This window comes from Oncorhynchus clarkii, unplaced genomic scaffold (assembly GCF_045791955.1).
Source record: "Oncorhynchus clarkii lewisi isolate Uvic-CL-2024 unplaced genomic scaffold, UVic_Ocla_1.0 unplaced_contig_3170_pilon_pilon, whole genome shotgun sequence".
NCBI lineage: Eukaryota > Metazoa > Chordata > Actinopteri > Salmoniformes > Salmonidae > Oncorhynchus > Oncorhynchus clarkii.
This window is the reverse complement of record NW_027258837.1, coordinates 11,986-36,377: the sequence shown is the minus strand read 5'-3', so window position 1 is coordinate 36,377 and position 24,392 is coordinate 11,986. Positions and strand designations below refer to the sequence as shown.

The 24,392-nt window shown below is 45.6% G+C and overlaps 1 protein-coding gene across 1 annotated transcript; it reads left to right on the top strand.

Moving 5' to 3' along the window:
• Positions 1-2,648: 2,648 nt before the first annotated feature.
• LOC139398797 (PDZ and LIM domain protein 5-like) lies at positions 2,649-23,312 on the top strand. The gene is made up of 8 exons (XM_071144578.1): positions 2,649-2,731; positions 3,990-4,026; positions 4,997-5,421; positions 16,736-16,756; positions 16,867-16,884; positions 17,072-17,244; positions 18,852-18,888; positions 22,421-23,312. Exons 1-8 carry the CDS (start codon positions 2,649-2,651, stop codon positions 22,524-22,526), a joined length of 900 nt encoding a protein of 299 aa, XP_071000679.1. The 3' UTR covers positions 22,527-23,312.
• Positions 23,313-24,392: the final 1,080 nt, after the last annotated feature.

Below are 24,392 nucleotides of genomic sequence, written 5' to 3'. Positions count from 1 at the left end.
TCATTTTGGTGAAAAAAGTGTGTTGTACTTTAGTCAATTGAAAATGTGCTTCAAGTTTTGAAAAACAGCCTTTTTGATTATCTGTTTTGAATTTCATACCAAGAGTTGTGAAATGTTACTACATACTTGTGGAAATAGTACCAAGGCAAAAAAAATGGTCTCTTGTTGCAGTCAATAATGTCCTAGTATCTTCCAGGAAAACACAAACCAGCACGCTGCTCCTCACTTTGTGTTTTACGCTTACATGTCAGCCTCTTGGTCTTGGATAGAGCTTCTGGTTTTTAAACCTTACGCGTCAGCCTCTTGGTTTTGATCAGAGCTTCTGGTTTTTAAACCTTACGTGTCAGCCTCTTGATCTTGATCAGAGCTTCTGGTTTTTAAACCTTACGTGTCAGCCTCTTGTTCTTGGTCAGAGCTTCTGGTTTTTAAATCTTACGTGTCAGCCTCTTGGTCTTGGTCAGAGCTTCTGGTTTTTAAACCTTAGGGGCTGAACACATCATAGAAGCAGCATGTTGTGCTGCTGCTGTGAGAGTCTGTATACAGGTGTTAGGGAGTGGTTTGACCAGCCATTTGTCCTTTGTGTTATTCCAAAAGCCCATGAAATGTGCTCTGGCACAACCTGTCAGGCCTGGCATCCATGGGACCGCGCCCGCTTTTCTGTCTGTCTGTCTGTCTGTCTGTCTGTCTGTCTGTCTGTGTTTGTCTGAGGGTGCACCCATATGGGGTGTGTTTGTGTATGGGAGAATTAAGTATTTACAGCCTCGTCCAGGCAAGGCGTAAAACACATTATTTTTATGGGGTTACACACATAAATAGAGCTTGTGTGAAATGTCTCCCCCATAAAACTCAGTCAAAGACAGGAGGGGAGTGGCATGTATACAATGCATCACAGTGAGGGGAAGTTGTTGGGGGAACCTCCAGAGCACCTCCAGAGCGCCTGCACAACCTCTGTTCTCTCACCACCAAACTGCCTCCATCCCTGGGGAAGAGGAGGAGGCACGCTCCCCTTCACCCGATCTCTCCTGGCTCTGTCCTCATTCTAATCTCCCACAGTAAATCTAACACTGGGCTTTATTGATTCAACATGTTCTGCTCTGTGGAGATTGATACCATTTCATGGCACAGTGTTGGAGTCATCCGTCAGTGTCGGAGTCATCCGTCAGTGTCAGTGTTGGAGTCATCCATCAGTGTTGGAGTCATGTGTCAGTGTCAGAGTCCTCTGTCTGTGTTGGAGTCATCCATCAGTGTTGGAGTCATCCATCAGTGTTGGAGTCATCCATTAGTGTTGTAGTCGTCCATCAGTGTTGGAGTCGTCCATCAGTGTTGGAGTCATCCATCAGTGTTGGAGTCATCCGTCAGTGTCAGTGTTGGCGTCATCCAACACTGTTGGCGTCATCCATCAATGTTGGCATCATCCAACACTGTTGGAGTCATCCGTCAGTGTCTGTGTTGGCGTCATCCATCACTGTTAGAGTCATCCATCAGTGTTGGAGTCGTCCGTCAGTGTTGGAGTCATCCGTCCGTGTTGGAGTCATCCGTCAGTGTTGGAGTCATCCATCACTGTTGGATTCATCCGTCAGTGTCCGTGTTGGCGTCATCCATCACTGTTGGAGTCATCCGTCAGTGTCAGTGTTGGAGTCATCCGTCAGTGTTGAAGTCGTCCGTCATGGTTGGAGTCATCCATCAGTGTTGGCGTCAGCCATCACTGTTGGAGTCATCCGTCAGTGTCCGTGTTGGCGTCATCCATCACTGTTGGAGTCATCCGTCGGTGTCAGTGTTGGAGTCATCCGTCAGTGTTGGAGTTGTCCGTCATGGTTGGAGTCATCCATCAGTGTTGGCGTCATCCAACACTGTTGGAGTCATCCATCAGTGTTGGCATCATCCATCACTATTGGAGTCATCCGTCAGTGTCTGTGTTGGCGTCATCCATCAGTGTTGGAGTCATCCATCAGTGTTGGTGTCATCCGTCCGTGTTGGAGTCGTCCATCAGTGTTGGAGTCATCCGTCAGTGTTGGAGTCATCCGTCAGTGTTGGAGTCATCAAACAGTGTTGGAGTCATCCGTCGGTGTCAGTGTTGGAGTCATCCATCAGTGTTGGAGTCATCCGTCAGTGTTGGAGTCATCCGTCAGTGTTGGAGTCATCCGTCAGTGTCTGCATCCACAGTAACAAAGCACACAGAACATACAATACACCCAACATACTGTAAAAGCCCAGCCATATTGAATTAAGACATTCTTTTAAAGCCAATGGAAACAGAGAAAACCTCGCTGAAAGGATGCCTGGACAAGCAACAATCTGATCTGATTGTTGTTTGTACTTTCAATCTTATTTATTCATTGCTATGCTTCAGTCAATACGCAGCAGTAGTCCCCCCACCCTCTCTCTCTGACCCTAACACATTCCCATAGGCTGACCTGTAAAGGGGCTTGTGCAAGCTGTGGGGTGTGATTGAGATGGCTGATCCATCCACAGGTCAGAAAGCGTTGTGGGAGGGAGATGGATGCCGAGGTGTCAGGTGAAGTTGCCCCTAGACGCTGATCTTGGGTCTGTTTTTAATTTCCCCAACAATTATCAAGGTTTGGTTTGTGGGAGGGGAAGCTGATCCTAGATCTGTACCTACGGAAAACTTCACCCCGGCCTGAAGAGAGATGAATGCCAAGGTGTCAGAGCACTTTGGTTATGCTCTGGGATGCTGGGCTGTCCCCAGACAGGACAGGGGAGATGTGGGAGTGTATGATTAATAGGCTATCATATCTCCTCTAAATGATGTCCCATGTAACACAGCCCAGACGAAGGGATACTCTAATGGCTTAACATAGGGGGCCCCCGGTAAGCAGCCATTGGCTGCTAAATTTACTGAAACCTGTTCTTGCGTCCATTTTTGCTTTATGTCAAGCTTGATGGTGATTAGCTCATTAGCTTAAGCAAGCGCAACTCTTTTTCCATTACATTTCGTCTACATTTCAAAGTCAAAAGTTGACTGTTCAAAGTTGCTTATAAGTTGGTCATTACAAGAGAGGGTCTTTCAGCTTGAAACTGCAGTAATTGCCCCTGTATTTCTTCTCCCGTTGAGCTCAGAAGACCTCTTTACAAGGGAGACTTGGTCAAGGGAAGAGACTGTAAGCACAGGAAGGGGTCAGAGACGGTCAGGGAAACCGTCCTGGAAAGGTTTATGGTGACTCCGAGATGTTCTAGAATGTTTAATCTAGCTGCTGACATTGAAATGTCTCTGAGGGCCAGCTTTGGCCAGTCTCCTCAGGGCACCAGATTCATTGGTATCAAATAGATGGGGTTGCTTTAATAGACTTTCAACAGCTGGCATCTAATGTGACCTATGTTCTTTCTGTCTGTAATCCAAGTTTCACGGACAGGGATCACTTTTGGATGCTGCCAAGTTCGATGACAACAAACTCTCTCTCGGCAACTGCCTCTTGCGCTCCATTCAGAGCTCAAGTCAAAATGTTTCCCTCATAATTGCCGGGGTTTATTTCAGCTCCCACCAAAATGAAAAGATGATCTTAGCAGAACAGAATGCTCTTAGGAGCATCAAGAGTGCTACTCAACTGTGGCAGGTCTAATGTCTGCCGCAATGGGGACAACATGCAATTGAGGCATTACATATTGAAAACAGACACTTTTTTAGTAAAGCTACGTGTGACTCTATTTTCATGTTCTGTCTATCATTTGCAATGTGGACAAAGTTACATTGACACATGATTTGGTGTGTTCGTGGCTGATAACGCTGGCATATTAGTAACCAAGTGCATTCTGTTCTGATCCGAGTGGGGCTCAAACTCACAACCTTCTGCACAACAACACACACCACTCAACGTCAGCCGTTTTAGCTGACAGAGCAAGATACTGATCTGTCACTCTGTGAGTGAAAGTTGGCTTCAGATCTCAGGGAAGTTGTGATGTCACCAATGTAGCCCAGACAACGTGCTACAAGCGCGTACATCCACTACTTAATTATCTTCTTGTCTTCACAGAGCCTCCACCGTCCCAAAACCTCCCGTGGCTCCGAAGGTACGTATGTTTATCACAGACGATGTGATTCTCTCCCCCTTTAAGCCAGGTATAGACCTAACAACATTTCTGATTCAACATTGGTATTCCAGCTAGTTACTGTAAAAAAGTGAACATAGTTCATTTGATTGACATTGAATGTCTTTGCATAAATTGGGCCCCTCTGAAATGATGTCACACAACATCTGTGTTGCATGCTGGGAACAAGACCACCATTTGTAAAGTCATTCTATTTTGTTCCAGTTTAATACAGTAGTTGTCTAGTTGTTCCAGTTTAATACAGTAGTTGTCTAGTTGTTCCATTTTAATACAGTAATTGCCTAGTTGTTCCAGTTTAATACAGTAGTTGTCTAGTTGTTCCATTTTAATACAGTAGTTGCCTAGTTGTTCCATATTAATACAGTAATTGCCTAGTTGTTCCATTTTAATACAGTAGTTGTCTAGTTGTTCCATTTTAATACAGTAGTTGCCTAGTTGTTCCATATTAATACATTAGTTACCTAGTTGTTCCATTTTAATACAGTAGTTGCCTAGTTGTTCCATATTAATACAGTAATTGCCTAGTTGTTCCATTTTAATACAGTAGTTGTCTAGTTGTTCCATTTTAATACAGTAGTTGCCTAGTTGTTCCATATTAATACATTAGTTACCTAGTTGTTCCATTTTAATACAGTAGTTGCCTAGTTATTCCATTTTAATACAGTAATTGCCTAGTTGTTCCATTGTTTTTATGGTTTCAGTTCAAATCAAATAAAAACTGATGCTTCTCTCTTCTCAGAGGGATAATTTAGTATTTTAACGATTTCTAAGCGAAAGGGCAGAACGATACAGTAATCTTTGATTTGGTTAAGATAATTGCCCTTACAAAGTGCCTTTTTGGCTGTTTCTAAGAGAGCTGTGGAAACATCAGTGTTGCATGTGTTGTGTTGATGTGATGATGCATCCTGCATGCCTTTCCTCCAACATGTAGGTCGAGCCATCAGAGATCATTAAGCCTGTGGCTATTATCAGCCACCACCACCCCCCCTCCCACCACCATCCCACTGAGCCCACCAGTCTTATCCCCAGCGCCCCATACAACAAAACTGCCCGGCCCTTTGGGGGCTGCGGGAGAGAGGACAGGGACTACCCCATCGCACGCTCCCCCCATTCCGCCTTCATTCCCTCTGCATCCTCTGCCTTCACCCCCGCCACCCTAGCCCGCACTCCTCCTCCACCCCAGCCCCTCTTCCCTTTCTCCTCCTGCTCCTCACCCCCCTCCCTCCCTGCCGCACCCCAGCCCTCTGTCTATAACACGCCCTTCAACCTCTACTCCAACGAGAACGCCTGCGAGGTGGCCATGGGCCAGAGGCGGGGCCTAACGGAGAGCCAGGGAGGAGCTGTGCAGTTGAACGGGTGAGTGGCACTAACAGGCTCCTCCCCTTTTACTCATCCTCCCTTCCTCCCTCACCTGGGTCCAATGGAGAGATGTTGCCCTAAACGTCTCAGTATGAAACTGGGGTTAAACCATGGTTAGGGATTAGGAGGTTGGGTCCATCATGTACAGCACTGTGTGTCACTGTGAATTACCTTTCTGTTACAGGAGCTACAGTACTATAATATGATATGACAGCTTGGATGTGGATATGTGAGTTCTCATTGGATCGTGTAGTGGCCTGCTACCACAGTGAAACAGAACCTTAAAGTTCAGAAACAACAGTCATCTAATATTAACTTTTCACCATTGTGTGTAGCCTACTGGATGTTGTTGCAGACAGTTTTAGATGATCAACAGAACTATTTGAGGTGTAAATCAGTTGAGATGAAGGTTGAGTTCCAAATGGAGCCCAGTTCCCTATATAGTACACTATCCTATGAGCCCTGGTCAAAAGTATCAAACCATAAAGAGAATAGGAACGTAGGAGTAATTTTACTAAATTAACAATGAAGGTGTTGAAGCTGTTTAGTTGGTAATGCTCATGTTCAAAGTGCCAGTATGAACTTGTCAGGGTTCAGATGGTTTAGGTCTGAACTTATCAGGGTTCAGGTGGTTTAAGTCTGAACTTGTCAGGGTTCAGGTGGTTTAGATGGTTTAGGTATGAACTTGTCAAGGTTCAGGTGGTTTGGTATGAACCTGTCAGGGTTCAGGTGGTTTAGGTCTGAACTTGTCAGGGTTCAGATGGTTTAGGTCTGAACTTGTCAGGGTTCAGGTGGTTTAGGTCTGAACTTATCAGGGTTCAGGTGGTTTAGGTCTGAACTTGTCAGGGTTCAGATGGTTTAGGTCTGAACTTATCAGGGTTCAGGTGGTTTAGGTATGAACTTGTCAGGGTTCAGATGGTTTAGGTATGAACTTGTCAAGGTTCAGATGGTTTAGGTCTGAACTTATCAGGGTTCAGGTGGTTTAGGTATGAACTTGTCAGGGTTCAGATGGTTTAGGTCTGAACTTGTCAGGGTTCAGATGGTTTAGGTCTGAACTTATCAGGGTTCAGGTGGTTTAGGTATGAACTTGTCAGGGTTCAGATGGTTTAGGTATGAACTTATCAGGGTTTAGGTGGTTTAGGTATGAACTTGTCAGGGTTCAGGTGGTTTAGGTCTGAACTTATCAGGGTTCAGGTGGTTTAGGTATGAACTTGTCAGGGTTCAGATGGTTTAGGTATGAACTTATCAGGGTTTAGGTGGTTTAGGTCTGAACTTATCAGGGTTCAGGTGGTTTGGGTAAAACGTGTTTTGGCACTGAGGCACTAAAGCAAAAAGCTGTTTTTGTTTTTAGTGTTTTTTCAAGTAAATAAGGTCAAACTTTCCCAGTACTGGAAATATTATTGTGAAACCACAAGGTACGGGCACAATGGCAGATTTAGGCGTAGGGGAAGAACTATGTTTATGTTTTGTAGTTAGTAATAGTTGAATTACTCATTGGCTGTACACAGTAAATACAAGTAGAACAGTAGCGAAACAATCCGGACATTTTGTCTAGTTTTTTTCTCCCCCTTACTTTCCTCCCGTCCGTCCGTCCGTCCGTCCATTCGTACTGCGTCATATGTATTTATAACCACTCTGTTTGCGCGTTATTTATAATGCTACAAGGTGTTTGTTTTTTTAGGTCACTTTGTTATTGTACACCAGAGCTGTAATTCAAATGAGCACATATATGAAATGTTGACATTTGATGGGTAACACACAGTAGAAGACATTTTGTTTTTACTGTGTCTGTGCCAGCAAGCGTATGGGATAGAGCCGGTGAGAGTGTTTAGCTAAATTTGTTGACTAACATGGCTGATTTTGATCTGAAATTGAAATGTTATACACTCTGGATGTATCTTTTTTTGTGTGCGTGTGTTTGTGGAATAGACTGAGAAGAGTATTTTTGTATTTTTTGGTCCGTCCGTCCGTCCGTCCGTCTCTAATCTCCGACAGTCCATGACATACCCCCGTTTCCCTCTGTGAGTCCCAGGCTAGAGGAGATACTCTGACGCCGTGCATATTTTTAGCCTGCTGTAACCCTATCTGTTTACTGTATGGTGCAGTATGGGAGGCTTTAATGAGGTTGATGGTGGGGAGCTTTTCCTAAACTTACCATTTGTCGGAAGAAAGCTTTACCGTCTAGGTTGAGCCTGATGTTTTGGCTGTGTGCATATGAGCTGTCGATGCATCAAGCTGTCAAAACACACACACACAGGCACACACACACATAGATAAATGCACACACACACACACACACTCACACACACACACACGGTGGTCTTATGTGACCCCTAGCCCCGGGGGACAGGATGCCAGAGGGCGTCTCTGTTTCCCTGCTTGTCCCCAAAATCATATTACCCAGAATATGACACCTCTATAACACCCCTACTATCTCACTAGCTTATTGCGGCTGTTCTGTCAAAGTGGCACACATACCCATTCAGTACATAGACAGCCTTATCACAGAGGATACACCAGAAGGTACAGTGGTGGTGATAACATGGAGATGGTTGAACTCTGTTTACCATTACACACAACTGGGTTTATCTGTATCAGAGTCACTACAACACATCTGCTGGATCCATGTTGGAGTTAAACCCCAGACAGCTGTTCTGTTGCTTAGTCGACACGTGTCTGACTGACTGACTGACTGTCTGTCTGTCTGGATGATCCAGCTCACGTTGGTCCTGACACTCAGACAGACAGTCAGATAGACAGACAGTTAGACAGACAATCAGTCAGATGGACAGACAGTCAGACAGACAGTCAGAAAGGTCAGACAGTTAGAAGGTCAGACGGTCAGAAAGGTCAGACAGTCAGTCAGTCAGACAGTCAGAAAGGTCAGACGGTCAGAAAGGTCAGACAGTCAGTCAGTCAGACAGTCAGAAAGGTCAGACGGTCAGTCAGTCAGTCAGTCAGTCATTCAGAAAGGTCAGACAGTCAATCAGTCAGACAGTCAGTCATACAGACAGTCAATCAGACAGACAGTCAGAAAGGTCAGTCAGACAGTCAGAAGAGTCAGACAGATTGATTTCTTCCTGGTTTCTCTCATCCTCTCTCCTTCCAGCCACACCAGTAACTCTGCTCAGGTTGTGATTCAGATCTCCCAGTAATGGTTTAATTCTCTCCGCCAGTCTCTCCTCAGGCTCAGATGGATCCCGTCTGATCCCGTCTGATCCCGTCTGATCCCGTCTCTGCGTCCCAAATGGCACCATATTCCCTATGTACACTCTCAGAATATAAGGTGCTATCTAGAACCTAAAATGGTTATTTAGCTGTCCCCATAGGAGAGAACCTTCTGGTTTCATGTAGAAAGGGTTCTACATGGAACCAGAACGTTTTATCCTATGGGGACAGCCAAAGAACTCTTTTGGAACCCTTTTTTCTTAGAGTGTAGTGCACTAATTTTGACCAGGGCTGATGGGGCTTTGGTCAAAACTAGTGCACTATGTAGGGAATAGGGTGCCATTTGGGATCGAGGCCATCTTATGCTCCTATCAGTGAGTGTGTCGTAATAATGCACAGCCGTTAGCACCGTGGTGCTGTAAATATGTCATCTACACTGGTCCACTGGTCCTATATAGGACATGTGAACTGGACAACGTGCACGTACCATTAGGATGCTTTGCTTGACTGTGTTGGACTATATTGTTGTCCGACTGTGTTAGACAGACGGTGGTGTTGTCCGACTGTGTTAGACAGACTGTGTTGTTTTCCGACTGTGTTAGACAGACTGTGTTGTCCGACTGTGTTAGACAGACTGTGTTGTTGTCCAACTCTGTTAAACAGACTGTGTTGTTGTCCGACCGTGTTAGACAGACTGTGTTGTTGTCCGACTCTGTTAAACAGACTGTGTTGGACTATATTGTTGTCCGACTGTGTTAGACAGACTGTGTTGTTGTCCAACTCTGTTAAACAGACTGTGTTGTTGTCCTACTCTGTTAAACAGACTGTGTTGTTGTCCTACTCTGCTAAACAGACTGTGTTGTTGTCCGACTGTGTTAGACAGGCTGTGTTGTTGTCCGACTCTGTTAAACAGACTGTGTTGTTGTCCAACTCTGTTAAACAGACTGTGTTGTTGTCCGACTGTGTTAGACAGACTGTGTTGTTGTTCGACTCTGTTAAACAGACTGTGTTGTTGTCCGACCGTGTTAGACAGACTGTGTTGTTGTCCGACTCTGTTAAACAGACTGTGTTGCCCGACTGTGTTAAACCGACTGTGTTGTTATCCGACTGTGTTAAACAGACTGTGTTGTCCGACTGTGTTAGACAGACTGTGTTGTTGTCCGACTCTGTTAAACAGACTGTGTTGTCCGACTGTGTTAAACAGACTGTGTTGTCCGACTGTGTTAGACAGACTGTGTTGTTGTCCGACTGTGTTAAACAGACTGTGTTGGACTATATTGTTGTCCGACTGTGTTAGACAGACTGTGTTGTTGTCCAACTCTGTTAAACAGACTGTGTTGTTGTCCTACTCTGTTAAACAGACTGTGTTGTTGTCCTACTCTGTTAAACAGACTGTGTTGTTGTCCGACTGTGTTAGACAGACTGTGTTGTTGTCCGACTCTGTTAAACAGACTGTGTTGTTGTCCAACTCTGTTAAACAGACTGTGTTGTTGTCCGACTGTGTTAGACAGACTGTGTTGTTGTTCGACTCTGTTAAACAGACTGTGTTGTTGTCCGACCGTGTTAGACAGACTGTGTTGTTGTCCGACTCTGTTAAACAGACTGTGTTGCCCGACTGTGTTAAACCGACTGTGTTGTTATCCGACTGTGTTAAACAGACTGTGTTGTCCGACTGTGTTAGACAGACTGTGTTGTTGTCCGACTCTGTTAAACAGACTGTGTTGTCCGACTGTGTTAAACAGACTGTGTTGTCCGACTGTGTTAGACAGACTGTGTTGTTGTCCGACTGTGTTAAACAGACTGTGTTGTCCGACTGTGTTAGACAGACTGTGTTGTTGTCCGACTCTGTTAAACAGACTGTGTTGTCCGACTGTGTTAAACAGACTGTGTTGTCCGACTGTGTTAGACAGACTGTGTTGTTGTTCGACTCTGTTAAACAGACTGTGTTGTTGTCCGACCGTGTTAGACAGACTGTGTTGTTGTCCGACTCTGTTAAACAGACTGTGTTGCCCGACTGTGTTAAACCGACTGTGTTGTTATCCGACTGTGTTAAACAGACTGTGTTGTCCGACTGTGTTAGACAGACTGTGTTGTTGTCCGACTCTGTTAAACAGACTGTGTTGTCCGACTGTGTTAAACAGACTGTGTTGTCCGACTGTGTTAGACAGACTGTGTTGTTGTCCGACTGTGTTAAACAGACTGTGTTGGACTATATTGTTGTCCGACTGTGTTAGACAGACTGTGTTGTTGTCCAACTCTGTTAAACAGACTGTGTTGTTGTCCTACTCTGTTAAACAGACTGTGTTGTTGTCCTACTCTGTTAAACAGACTGTGTTGTTGTCCGACTGTGTTAGACAGACTGTGTTGTTGTCCGACTCTGTTAAACAGACTGTGTTGTTGTCCAACTCTGTTAAACAGACTGTGTTGTTGTCTGACTGTGTTAGACAGACTGTGTTGTTGTTCGACTCTGTTAAACAGACTTTGTTGTTGTCCGACCGTGTTAGACAGACTGTGTTGTTGTCCGACTCTGTTAAACAGACTGTGTTGCCCGACTGTGTTAAACCGACTGTGTTGTTATCCGACTGTGTTAAACAGACTGTGTTGTCCGACTGTGTTAGACAGACTGTGTTGTTGTCCGACTCTGTTAAACAGACTGTGTTGTCCGACTGTGTTAAACAGACTGTGTTGTCCGACTGTGTTAGACAGACTGTGTTGTTGTCCGACTGTGTTAAACAGACTGTGTTGTCCGACTGTGTTAGACAGACTGTGTTGTTGTCCGACTCTGTTAAACAGACTGTGTTGTCCGACTGTGTTAAACAGACTGTGTTGTCCGACTGTGTTAGACAGACTGTGTTGTTGTCCGACTGTGTTAAACAGACTGTGTTGTCCGACTGTGTTACAGACTGTGTTGTTGTCCGACTCTGTTAAACAGACTGTGTTGTCCGACTGTGTTAAACAGACTGTGTTGTCCGACTCTGTTAAACAGACTGTGTTGTTGTCCGACTGTGTTAAACAGACTGTGTTGTTGTCCGACTCTGTTAAACAGACTGTGTTGTTGTCCGACTGTGTTAAACAGACTGTGTTGTTGTCCGACTCTGTTAAACAGACTGTGTTGTTGTCCGACTGCTTTAAACAGACTGTGTTGTTGTCCGACATTGTTAAACAGACTGTGTTGTTATCCGACCGTGTTAGACAGACTGTGTTGTTGTCCGACTGTGTTAGACAGACTGTGTTGTTGTCCGACTGACTCTGTAACTTAGTGAAGTGGAGCAGAGGTTCAACTCCTCATGATTGGGAAACATCCTCAACATATTACACGTGGCAGATTATCTGACTTTGATCAGCGTTTTCGATTATCGGCTTGCCTGTGTAATCCATACAAAGTGTTTTTCCTGGGAATGGAAATGTAGCTCAATTTGATCAAATTAATCAAGAGACACGTTGATGTAGTTCGAGTTTAGATTCAGGGTTCAAGTTAGAATTTAAAGGTGCAATATGCAATTGGTACCAACATTTTTGTGATTTTAAATGAATGACATAAATCCATAGATTATTTTGCTAGCACATACCCATAGACTTCCAGTCATTGCGCTAACGCTAATTAGCATTGGCTTGCAAAACTACCCCTAACTACCTTCATACTGGACATAGACATAAAAATGGTATCCACTAGTTAATCTGCCTCTGGGGAAGAAGATACAATCCTGAAGTATCCTTTGAAGCTGGCCACTGAACATCTTCACCTGACTAAATGGATTCTTCCCTAGTCAAGTGGTTGCATTTTCTCCACTGACAGTTAGGGGAGGGAAAGATCATCCTACATCTGTACCTAAGGGGAATTACACCTGGGAGGGATTCAGGTGAAATACCTGCATGTGTGTGCCGTCAGTGCATGTGGTTGTGTGCCTTTCATTTCAGAGGGGTTGTTGATTTGTCATCTACTGGTCTATTACTGTCTATCTGAGTAGGTCTAATACTGTCTATCTGGGTAGGTCTAATACTGTCTATCTGGGTAGGTCTATTACTGTCTATCTGGGTAGGTCTATTACTGTCTATCTGAATAGGTCTAATACTGTCTATCTGGGTAGGTCTAATACTGTCTATCTGGGTAGGTCTATTACTGTCTATCTGGGTAGGTCTATTACTGTCTATCTGGGTAGGTCTAATACTGTCACTCTGGGTAGGTCTAATACTGTCTATCTGGGTAGGTCTAATACTGTCTATCTGGGTAGGTCTAATACTGTCTATCTGGGTAGGTCTAATACTGTCTATCTGGGTAGGTCTAATACTGTCTATCTGGGTAGGTCTAATACTGTCTATCTGGGTAGGTCTAATACTGTCTATCTGGGTAGGTTTAATACTGTCTATATGGGTAGGTCTATTACTGTCTATCTGGGTAGGTCTAATACTGTCACTCTGGGTAGGTCTAATACTGTCTATCTGGGTAGGTCTAATACTGTCTATCTGGGTAGGTATATTACTGTCTATATGGGTAGGTCTATTACTGTCTATCTGGGTAGGTGTAATACTGTCTGTCTGGGTAGGTCTAATACTGTCTATCTGGTTAGGTCTAATACTGTCTATCTGGGTAGGTCTAATACTGTCTGTCTGGGTAGGTCTAATACTGTCTATCTGGGTAGGTCTAATACTGTCTGTCTGGGTAGGTGTAATACTGTCTGTCTGGGTAGGTCTAATACTGTCTATCTGGGTAGGTCTAATACTGTCTGTCTGGGTAGGTCTAATACTGTCTGTCTGGGTAGGTCTAATACTGTCTGTCTGGGTAGGTCTAATACTGTCTATCTGGGTAGGTCTAATACTGTCTATCTGGGTAGGTCTAATACTGTCTGTCTGGGTAGGTCTAATACTGTCTATCTGGGTAGGTTTAATACTGTCTATCTGGGTAGGTCTAATACTGTCTGTCTGGGTAGGTCTAATACTGTCTATCTGGGTAGGTCTAATACTGTCTGTCTGGGTAGGTCTAATACTGTCTATCTGGGTAGGTCTTATACTGTTTGTCTGGGTAGGTCTAATACTGTCTATCTGGGTAGGTCTAATACTGTCTGTCTGGGTAGGTCTAATACTGTCTATCTGGGTAGGTCTAATACTGTCTGTCTGGGTAGGTCTAATACTGTCTGTCTGGGTAGGTCTAATACTGTCTGTCTGGGTAGGTCTAATACTGTCTGTCTGGGTAGGTCTAATACTGTCTATCTGGGTAGGTCTAATACTGTCTGTCTGGGTAGGTCTAATACTGTCTGTCTGGGTAGGTCTAATACTGTCTATCTGGGTAGGTCTAATACTGTCTGTCTGGGTAGGTCTAATACTGTCTATCTGGGTAGGTCTTATACTGTCTGTCTGGGTAGGTCTAATACTGTCTATCTGGGTAGGTCTAATACTGTCTGTCTGGGTAGGTCTAATACTGTCTATCTGGGTAGGTCTAATACTGTCTGTCTGGGTAGGTCTAATACTGTCTGTCTGGGTAGGTCTAATACTGTCTGTCTGGGTAGGTCTAATACTGTCTGTCTGGGTAGGTCTAATACTGTCTATCTGGGTAGGTCTAATACTGTCTATCTGGGTAGGTCTAATACTGTCTGTCTGGGTAGGTCTAATACTGTCTGTCTGGGTAGGTCTAATACTGTCTGTCTGGGTAGGTCTAATACTGTCTATCTGGGTAGGTCTAATACTGTCTGTCTGGGTAGGTCTAATACTGTCTGTCTGGGTAGGTCTAATACTGTCTATCTGGGTAGGTCTAATACTGTCTATCTGGGTAGGTCTAATACTGTCTGTCTGGGTAGGTCTAATACTGTCTGTCTGGGTAGGTCTTATACTGTCTGTCTGGGTAGGTCTAATACTGTCTGTCTGGGTAGGTCTAATACTGTCTGTCTGGGTAGGTCTAATACTGTCTGTCTGGGTAGGTCTAATACTGTCTGTCTGGGTAGGTCTAATACTGTCTGTCTGGGTAGGTCTAATACTGTCTGTCTGGGTAGGTCTAATACTGTCTGTCTGGGTAGGTCTAATACTGTCTATCTGGGTAGGTCTAATACTGTCTCTCTGGGTAGGTTTAATACTCTCTTTTCCATATGAGAATATCAACCATGTGCTCTCTCCCTTCCTTCACTCTACAGCCAGCAAATCCTGTGACAAAGTGCGTGTGTAAAGCATGCAAGTGTGGTGTGTGCGTGTGTGTGCTCGTTTGTCTGCGTGCGTGCCTGCCTGTCTGCGTGTGTGTGTGCTCGTTTGTCTGCGTGCGTGCCTGCCTGTCTGCGTGTGTGTGTGCTCGTTTGTCTGCGTGCGTGCCTGCCTGTCTGCGTGTGTGTGTGCTCGTTTGTCTGCGTGCGTGCCTGCCTGTCTGCGTGTGTGTGTGTGTGCTCGTTTGTCTGCGTGCGTGCCTGCCTGTCTGCGTGTGTGTGTGCTCGTTTGTCTGCGTGCGTGCCTGCCTGTCTGCGTGTGTGTGTGTGTGTAATACGGTTGGTTTGTGGAGTGCTTTTGACATAATGTAATGGCATGCACATTCACTACTACCTCCCTAACCAGGCTGGAGTTTATATACCAGCCATTATACTACAGGGAAATTAACAAGTTAACCCATGTAAGTGTACTTCCTGCTCACATAGTGCCATTCTATAGAAGTTTGCCTGTTACTTCAGGGAGCAGTGCACATGTTTACTCGCAAGCTACTGTGTTACGTTATACCACACACACACACACACACACACACGTACAAGAACACACACCCAAACACATACAGTATGTGTGCATACAAACATATGGACACACACAGGGTCATATATAATTGTAGACATGCTGACATGCTGACATGCCGACACATAGAAACGCACACGCAAGCTTCAGCGTTGACACGGGCAGAAAATCACTCACCCAGACAGGAAGTGTTGACAGGCATTTGTCAGAACCTGTTAATAAATCAATCCTTTCAAAGACTTGTGTACACGCATGCAGCAGTCCATCTCAACTATGTCTTTCTCCGTGTGTGTGCGTGTGTGTGTGTGTGTGTGTGTGTGTGTGTGTGTGTGTGTGTGTGTGTGTGTGTGTGTGTGTGTGTGTGTGTGTGTGTGTGTGTGTGTGTGTTCGTGTACGTGTACGTGTGTGTGTGTGTGTGTGTGTGTGTGGAGACAGAGAGGTCTTGATTTATTGACAGCTTATTAGCATTTGGCCTGTCAACTGCCTGCATCATACTGTACATCACTGCCTCTGCAACACGCAGGAACACTAACCATAGGCAGAGAAACTCCCCATTTCACAACAGACTTTCTATTTTCTCTAAACCACAACCAGCCTACTCTTCCCTCATTCTACTGAAATTATTGGATTTATCCTGAAATGCACGGAACATATTTCATCTTATTTTTTAAATGTATGTCCAACCGAATAATTAATTCAGGGCCTGTATTCAAAAAGTGTCTTGGAGTAAGAGTTTGAGTTAATAATGAATATGATTACATGGACAGCGGGGGGGACCTGATCCTAGATCCGCACTCCTACTCTGAAGCACTTTGTGAATACGAGCCTTGGTAGCTTGAACGAGCAGCGAAAGCAAGTGGCTCCACCTTGTGGTGGACAAATAAAAAATAAAATAAAAAATCCTCTCGTTGCCCTGCACTTTCGATAAGCAAACACGGTATATAAATATATTCTCACAGAGGCTCTGGAGTTGAGTCCGTTTGTTTCTCTCATTCACACTGGAAGATCCGATTGTCATTATGTACGCTTCAGACATATGAATAGATAGACATGGTAGCATGTGGCCATTCCACACTATACAAAACAAAAGAATTCTAGTTGACAATGACTTACACCATTTTCTCAAAGCCTTGCTTGATGATCGTCACTCAGCGTTCCTGTTCACATTTAGCATTAAATGATGCATTTTTAATCGTCATAACAGTTTTATCTTTGTGTTGAAAGTGCTCTAATTTGAAACCTTGACTTCTGACATTCACCATTTTGAGGGGATTGTATTAACAGTGGACTAATAAATACAATACTAAACTATATAGTATTTTAGTGTAGTATTCCTTTATATGTACTTTACTGTCTTAATTCTCGTTGTTTACCTGCGTTTCATTCTCCTTTTACCTTTAATTCTCTGGTTGTTCATGATCCCCTCCTCTTTCCGTCCCACTAGTGGACCACACAGCATTCTGAAGTAAGTACTCACAACACAAATACTTTTTTTTTTATATCAGACTTTTTCATATTCATATTTTTGGTCCTTTTCTTTTTCATATATTCTGTCTCTCTCTTTCTCTCTCCAAGGACAACTCCACCTAAAAGGTACAAGGAGGGGTCAAATGTGTTGTCGTTTATCGGTCCTTGCGTTGTCCTTGTAATCATTCATGATGTTTGTCGTGATAAAACTATTTCCCAAGTTTGGATCAATAAAGTACTCCTCTCCTCTCCTCTAGAAGGGAAGATAAACTGTAGTGATGTCTCCTGCTCTGCTCTGTTGTGTCACATGCAGGGTTCCTAGGAAGCCCATTCTGGAAACAGACATTGAGTTCTACCATGTGCCTTCTCATGGAGACGCCAGCAAGAAGCGCCTGATGGAAGACACAGAGGACTGGCGTCCCCGCAGTGGCACCACCCAGTCCCGCTCCTTCCGAATCCTGGCCCAGATTACTGGCACTGAACACCGTGAGTCCCTAACATCTAACACCACCACCACCAACAACAACAACAACACCACCACCACCAACAACAACAACAACAACACCACCAACAACAACACCACCAACAACAACACCACCAACACCAACAACAACACCAACACCACCAACAACACCAACACCACCAACAACAACACCAACACCACCAACAACACCACCAACAACACCACCAACACCACCACCACCAACAACAACAACAACAACACCACCCTCACCACACCACCACCACCAACACCACCACCACCACCAACAACAACACCAACAACACCACCACCACCACTACCACAAACACCACTTTCACCAACACCAACACCACCAACACTAACATCACTACCACCAACACAACCACCAACAACACCACCACCACCACCACTAACATCACCACCACCAACAACACCACCACCACCAACAATCCTACCACCAACACAACCACCAACAACACCAACAACAACAACACCAACAACAACACCACCACCACCACCAATTACACCCCCACCAACACCACCAACACCACCACCAACATCACCAACACCAACAACACCACCACCAACACAAACCACCAACAACACCACCACCACCACCAATAACACCCCCACCAACACCACTACCACCAACACCACCAACACCACCACCAACAACAACACAACCACCAACAACACCAACACCACCACCAACAACACCACCACCAACACCACCAACAACAACACCACCACCAACATCACCAAAAACACCACCACCACCACCCCCAACAACACCACCACCACCAACACCACCACCACCACCAACACCACCACCTCCACCCCAACAACACCACCACCACCAACACCACCACCACCACCACAACCAACAACAACACCACCACCACCCCCAACAACACCACCACCACCCCCCAACAACACCACCACCACCACCACCCAACAGTAATAACCAACAAGTAATCTAGCTAACAATTCAAAAACTACTACCTTATAGACACAAGTGTAAGGGGATAAAGAATATGTACATAAAGATATATGAATGAGTGATGGTACAGAACGGCATAGGCAAGATACAGTAGATGGTATTGAGTGCAGTATCTACATATGAGATGAGTATGTAAACAAAGTGGCATAGTTAAAGTGGCTAGTGATACATGTATTACATAAAGATGCAGTAGATGATATAGAGTACAGTATATACGTATACATATGAGATGAATAATGTAGGGTATGTAAACATTATATTAGGTAGCACTGTTTAAAGTGGCTAGTGATATATTTTACATCCGACGCCGACACAGAGATGGCCGCCTCGCTTCGCGTTCCTAGGAAACAATTAACACTTATGTAAGAGCAGTTTAGTTTACTATTGAGCGAGCACAATTTGAATAATGTACTTCCTGCACTACTTTTTGGTTAACCGGGACACTTCCTTCTGTACTTCCTGTTCAATGGTCCACCAATTATGTCCTCATTGACTTGAATGAAGACACCCCTTCTAGTAATTATATTTCTATGGTTCTATTAATGTCAATATATTCAAAAAAAGTGCTGATGAGTGGAGTGACGCTATGTTATGTTCTTCTCTCCTATGTAGAGCAAGCACAGGAGAGCGATGCGGAGAACAAGACAAAGTAAGTGCTTGGTGATCGTTCTCTCTTGGTTGGTCGGCTCTTACCGCGGTGGTCTTAATTTGCATGGATGTGCTGTTGTTGTTGTTGTCGTTACAGTTACTATTTGGATGATGGGGTTGCGTGTGGAATCTAATAGTCACATTGGGCATCCAGTAGTCACATGGGGCATTTAGTAGTTATATGGGGTATCTAGTAGTCACAATGGGCCTTCGGTCATCACAATGGGCATTCTGGTAGTTACATGGGACATTCATCCTGTGAATATCTAAACACACACACCACACACACTATCCCAAATGCCCAAATCCTGTTACAGTAACTCCTGCATGCTTAGTTGACCACCAAATTAGAGGGAGGAAGCCACTTGAGATAAACCTGGCGTAGCCGGAGTTACAGTAAACTGTTTCAATCTGAGAGGTCTGACTCTGGGCCTGTGCTTAGCATAGTTGTAGTGAATGTGGCTCTGGGGTGAGCCTAGTGGCTGGCGTCAACCCACAACAAGATGCAAATCTTGGGTCAATTTAGCATGTTTCCTATTATTTGTTAAGGTTAGGATTGGGGGAGGGGAAGCTGATCCTAGATCTGTACCTAGGGGAAACGTCACCCAGCAGTGTGGACTGTCTGTAGGGGATGTGGTTTTCCCATGAGAGAACAGAGTTATAAATGAGGTCCTCCAAAATAATGTGTTTTCCAAATGTGACAATATTTACTACAGTATGTTGGACATACTACCTCTGTGTGTGTGTGTGTGTGTGTGTGTTGCTTTCTGTGGTTTTCTTGTGAACATGACCGTGGTGCAGTCTGTGGTGTTTAGGTGATGATAGTGCTGTGGTCATGATGTGCGTTCGCCTTGCAGTTTAGTCTTGGTATCCACGTGGATGTGGCAGTGCTTGATCATGCTGTGGTCGTTAACGTGTTCAATTGAATAATGACCACCAATGTCTTTCCTTATAGAAGCATCTTCATGACTGGGGATGTGCATGGCTTCTTGATTCCGTCTCAAATGCCATCCCATTTCCTGTACAGTGCACTGCTTTTGACCAGGGCCTGTTGGTCTATTTGGAATGCTCACCCGTGTGTGATGTGATCATGCTTCCTGGATTGTTGTGACCGGCAACTCATTCCATGTTCATCCATTTGTCCTCTATTCAGCTTTTTGGGTAACACTTGAAGTTCATGACGTATCCATAACAGTGTCTTTAATGCATCATAATGTGTCATAATGGCGTAGCTTTCTACAACTTGACGTTATATTTCCATAGATAGTTTTATTCATATTCTCCTTTTCTTTTCTCTTCCTCTTCTTGACTTTCTTTGTCACTCGCCCTCTCTCCTCACTCCTCTCCCCACTCTCCTCACTCCTCTCTCCCTCTCCCCTCTCCCCTCTCTCCTCACTCCTCTCTCCCTCACCCCTCTCCCCTCTCTCCTCACTCCTCTCTCCCTCACTCCTCTCCCCTCCCTCCTCTCTCCTCTCTCCTCTCCCCTCTCTCCTCACTCCTCACTCCTCTCCCCTCTCCCCTCTCTCCTCACTCCTCTCCCTCTCTCCTCACTCCTCTCTCCCTCGCTCCTCTCCCCTCTCCCCTCTCCCCTCTCTCCTCACTCCTCTCTCCCTCACCCCTCTCCTCTCTCTCCTCACTCCTCTCTCCGTCACTCCTCTCCCCTCCCTCCTCTCTCCTCTCTCCTCTCCCCTCTCTCCTCACTCCTCTCTCCCTCACTCCTCTCCCCTATCTCCCCTCTCCCTCTCTCCTCACTCCTCTCTCTTCACTCCCTCTCTCCTCAACCATCTCTCCTCTCTCCTCACTCCTCTCTCCCTCTCTTCTCTCTCCTTACTACCTCTCTCCTCAACCATCTCTGCTCTCTCCCTCTCTCCTCTCTCCCTCTCCTCTCTCTCCTCACTCCTCTCTCCCTCTCTCATCTCTCCTCTCTCCTCACTACCTCTCTCCTCAACCATCTCTCCTCTCTCCCTCTCTCCTCTCTCCCTCTCCTCTCTCTCCTCACTCCTCTCCCCTCTCTCCTCACTCCTCTCTCCCTCACTCCTCTCTCTCCCTCACTCCTCTCTCCCTCACTCCTCTCCCCTCTCTCCCCTCTCCCTCTCTCCTCACTCCTATCTCCCTCACTCCTCTCCCCTCTTCCCCTCTCCCTCTCTCCTCACTCCTCTCTCCTCACTCCCTCTTTCCTCAACCATCTCTCCTCTCTCCTCACTCCCTCGCTCCTCACTCCTCTCTCCCTCTCTCCATCCTCTCCTCACTACCTCTCTCCTCAACCATCTCTCCTCTCTCCTCTCCCTCGCTCCTCACTCCTCTCTCCCTCTCTCCCTCTCTCCTCACTCCTATCTCCCTCACTCCTCTCCCCTCTCTCCCTCTCCTCTCTCTCCTCACTCCTCTCTCCCTCTCTCCCGACTCCCTCTCTCCTCAACCATCTCTCCTCACTCCTCTCTCCTCACTCCCTCTCCTCACTCCTCTCTCCATCTCTCCCTCTCTCCTCACTCCCTCTCCTCTTTCCTCTTTCCTCGCTCCTCTCTCCATCTCTCCTTCTCTCCTCACTCCCTCTCCTCTTTCCTCTTTCCTCTCTCCATCTCTCCTCTTCCCCCTCTCCATCTCTCCTCTCTCCTCACTCCCTCTCCTCTTTCCTCTCTCCTCACTCCTCTCTCCTCACTCCCTCTCCTCTTCCTCTCTCCTCACCCCTCTCGCCCTCTCTCCTCACTCCCTCTCCTCTTTCCTCTTTCCTCCCTCCTCTCTCCATCTCTCCCTCTCTCCTCACTCCCTCTCCTCTTTCCTCTTTCCTCACTCCTCTCTCCATCTCTCCTTCTCTCCTCACTCCCTCTTCTCTCTCTCCCTCTCTCTCCATCTCTCCTTTCTCTCCATCTCTCCTTTCTCCTCACTCCCTCTCCTCTTTCCTCTCTCCTCACTCCTCTCTCCTCACTCCCTCTCCTCACTCCTCTCTCCATCTCTCCTCCTCACTCCCTCTCTCTTCACTCCCTCTCTCCTCAACCATCTCTCCTCACTCCTCTCTCCTCACTCCCTCTCCTCTTCCCCCTCTCCATCTCTCCCTCACTCCCTCTTCTCACTCCCCTCGCCCCCTCTCTCCTCTCTCCGTCTCTCCTACTCACTCCCTCTCCTCTTTCCTCTCTCCTCACTGCCTCTCCTCTTCCCCCTCTCCATCTCTCCCTCACTCCCTCTTCTCACTCCTCTCTCCCCCTCTCTCCTCACTCCTCTCTCCTCTTCCCCCTCTCCATCTCTCCCTCACTCCCTCTTCTCACTCCTCTCCCCCCTCTCTCCTCACTCCTCTCTCCTTACTCCTCTCTCCCTCTCCATCTCTCCTCTCTCCATCTCTCCTCACTCCCTCTCCTCTTTCCCCTCTCCTCTCTCTATCTCTCCTCACTCCCTCTCCTCTTTCCTCTCTCCTCTCTCCTCACTCCACTCTCCTCTCTCCCTCACTCCTCTCTCCTCCTCTCTCCCCCTCTCTCACTCCTCTTTCCTTACTCCTCTCTCCGTCTCTTCTCTCTCCTCACTCCTTTCCGGGTGGGTGGCAGAGTGAAAAAGGTGAACACCCAGGTGATCGGACCGAAATACACCAAGCTGAGAGACTGGCATCACGGGGTGTCTGCACGCACACTCAACGTCCTTACCCTCCAATAGTGCCCTCTGTTTGTGTGAGTGTGTCACTGGTGTAGTACACACCCCCCGCAGCCCCCGCAAGGCAGGGCCCCCCCCAAGATTTTGGGGTTGGGGTCCCTCTGGAGATCGTGCCCCCCAGATAGCGTATGAAGATTTCATAAGCCATTAATTTTTTTTCGAATCACAGGAAATTATCTTTTTCTCTCAGCATCATGGCAGAATGTGTAAAATAGCACCAGATTATCTATAAAACTCTTTTCTCTGTCCTATGTTTTTTTTCTTTTTTTCTTAAAGAAAATAATTAATTTGGTTGGGGGAGGAGCTCTTACTCGGACCTTGCGGGTTGCCATGTGTGTGTGTGTGTGTGTGTGTGTGTGTGTGTGGGTGTGTGTGTGTTTGCGTGCGTATTAGCCTAGAGCACAACTGCCATCCCAAATGTCATCGACTGTGTCCCGTCTAATTTTACTACCCAGTTTGGCTCACAATCTCACAGTATATTTCTCTATAGTATATTTATCTATAGTATAATGGTCTATAGTATATTTATCTATAGTATAATGTTCTATGGTATGTTTATCTATAGTATAATGGTCTATAGTATATAGCTCTTCAGAGAGATGCAATATCTTAGTGTAACAGTTGGGTCATGTTTGAAACCTGATACAGTGTCTACTGATGGTTGATTGGTTGACTGGCTGATTGGTTGGTTGGTTGTACTGTATCATGTGACCATTAAAAGTAGAAGTTGCTCCAGCCAGTGACACACAATATTATTGGGGATTGAACACAATAAAACCATAAGGGTTATTTCCATTGTGGTGTAGATTCCTCATGAAATGTACTGTTGGATATTCAATTAAAACAGACACTGCCAACAAAAAATTGGACCGTTTTTGGGCAGAGGACCCTTGATTACAGGGTTGGACGGCTACAGTGGGCCTGCTGCTGTGGTTAACAGAATAATCAAACATATTAAATACATACACTGAGGATACAAAACATTAGGAACACCCTCAGAACAGCCTCTGGGGCATGGACTCTATAAGGTGTCGAAAGCAGTCCACGAGGATGATGGCCCGTGTTGACTACTATGCTTCCCACAGTTGTGTCATGTTGGCTGGATGTCATTAGGATGGTGGACCATTGTTGATACACACAGGAAATTCTTGAGCGTGAAAACCCCAGCAGCGTTGCAGTTCTTGACGCACTCAAACCGGTGCGCCTGGCACCTACTACCATACCCCATTCAAAGGCACTTAAATATTGTGTCATGCCCACTCAACCTCTGAATGGCACACATACACAATACATGTTTCAATTGTCACAAGGCTTAAAAATCCTTCTTTAACCTGTCTCCTCCCCTCTGCACTCCTACTCTGGCATGTCCTGGGGAAGTGTTTTCTGTGAAAGGTATTCAGACACTCTTGGAAGACAAATGGGACGTTTTTCTGGAGAGAAAAACAGTTGTATTATTGTTAGAAACAGACTACTTCTGCTAGTATCATTTCATCCCTGGGATTGAGTTTTTTAACTTATAAGACCGTGTATTGTGATGATAACAAAAAATATAGCAAGAGCCACATCATGCACCGAGAGAGAGAGAGAGAGAGAGAGAGAGAGAGAGAGAGAGAGAGAGAGAGGGGCACATATATGTGACATAGTACACAATCTTCGGGTAACACTTTTTGCTCGTGAGCGCTACTTTCAGAAATACTGGCTAAAAAGTGTACAAATGTACCGGAGAATCTCTTTAATACATTATGTACAGGGTATATTAGCCTCAACGTCTGTTATGTGCTTTGAATGTGATGTCATCATGAGTTGGCATGATGTTTCAATAAAGTTAAGAAGCATTCATTTCAGCCTTTCTATCTTCTTCTTCTCTCT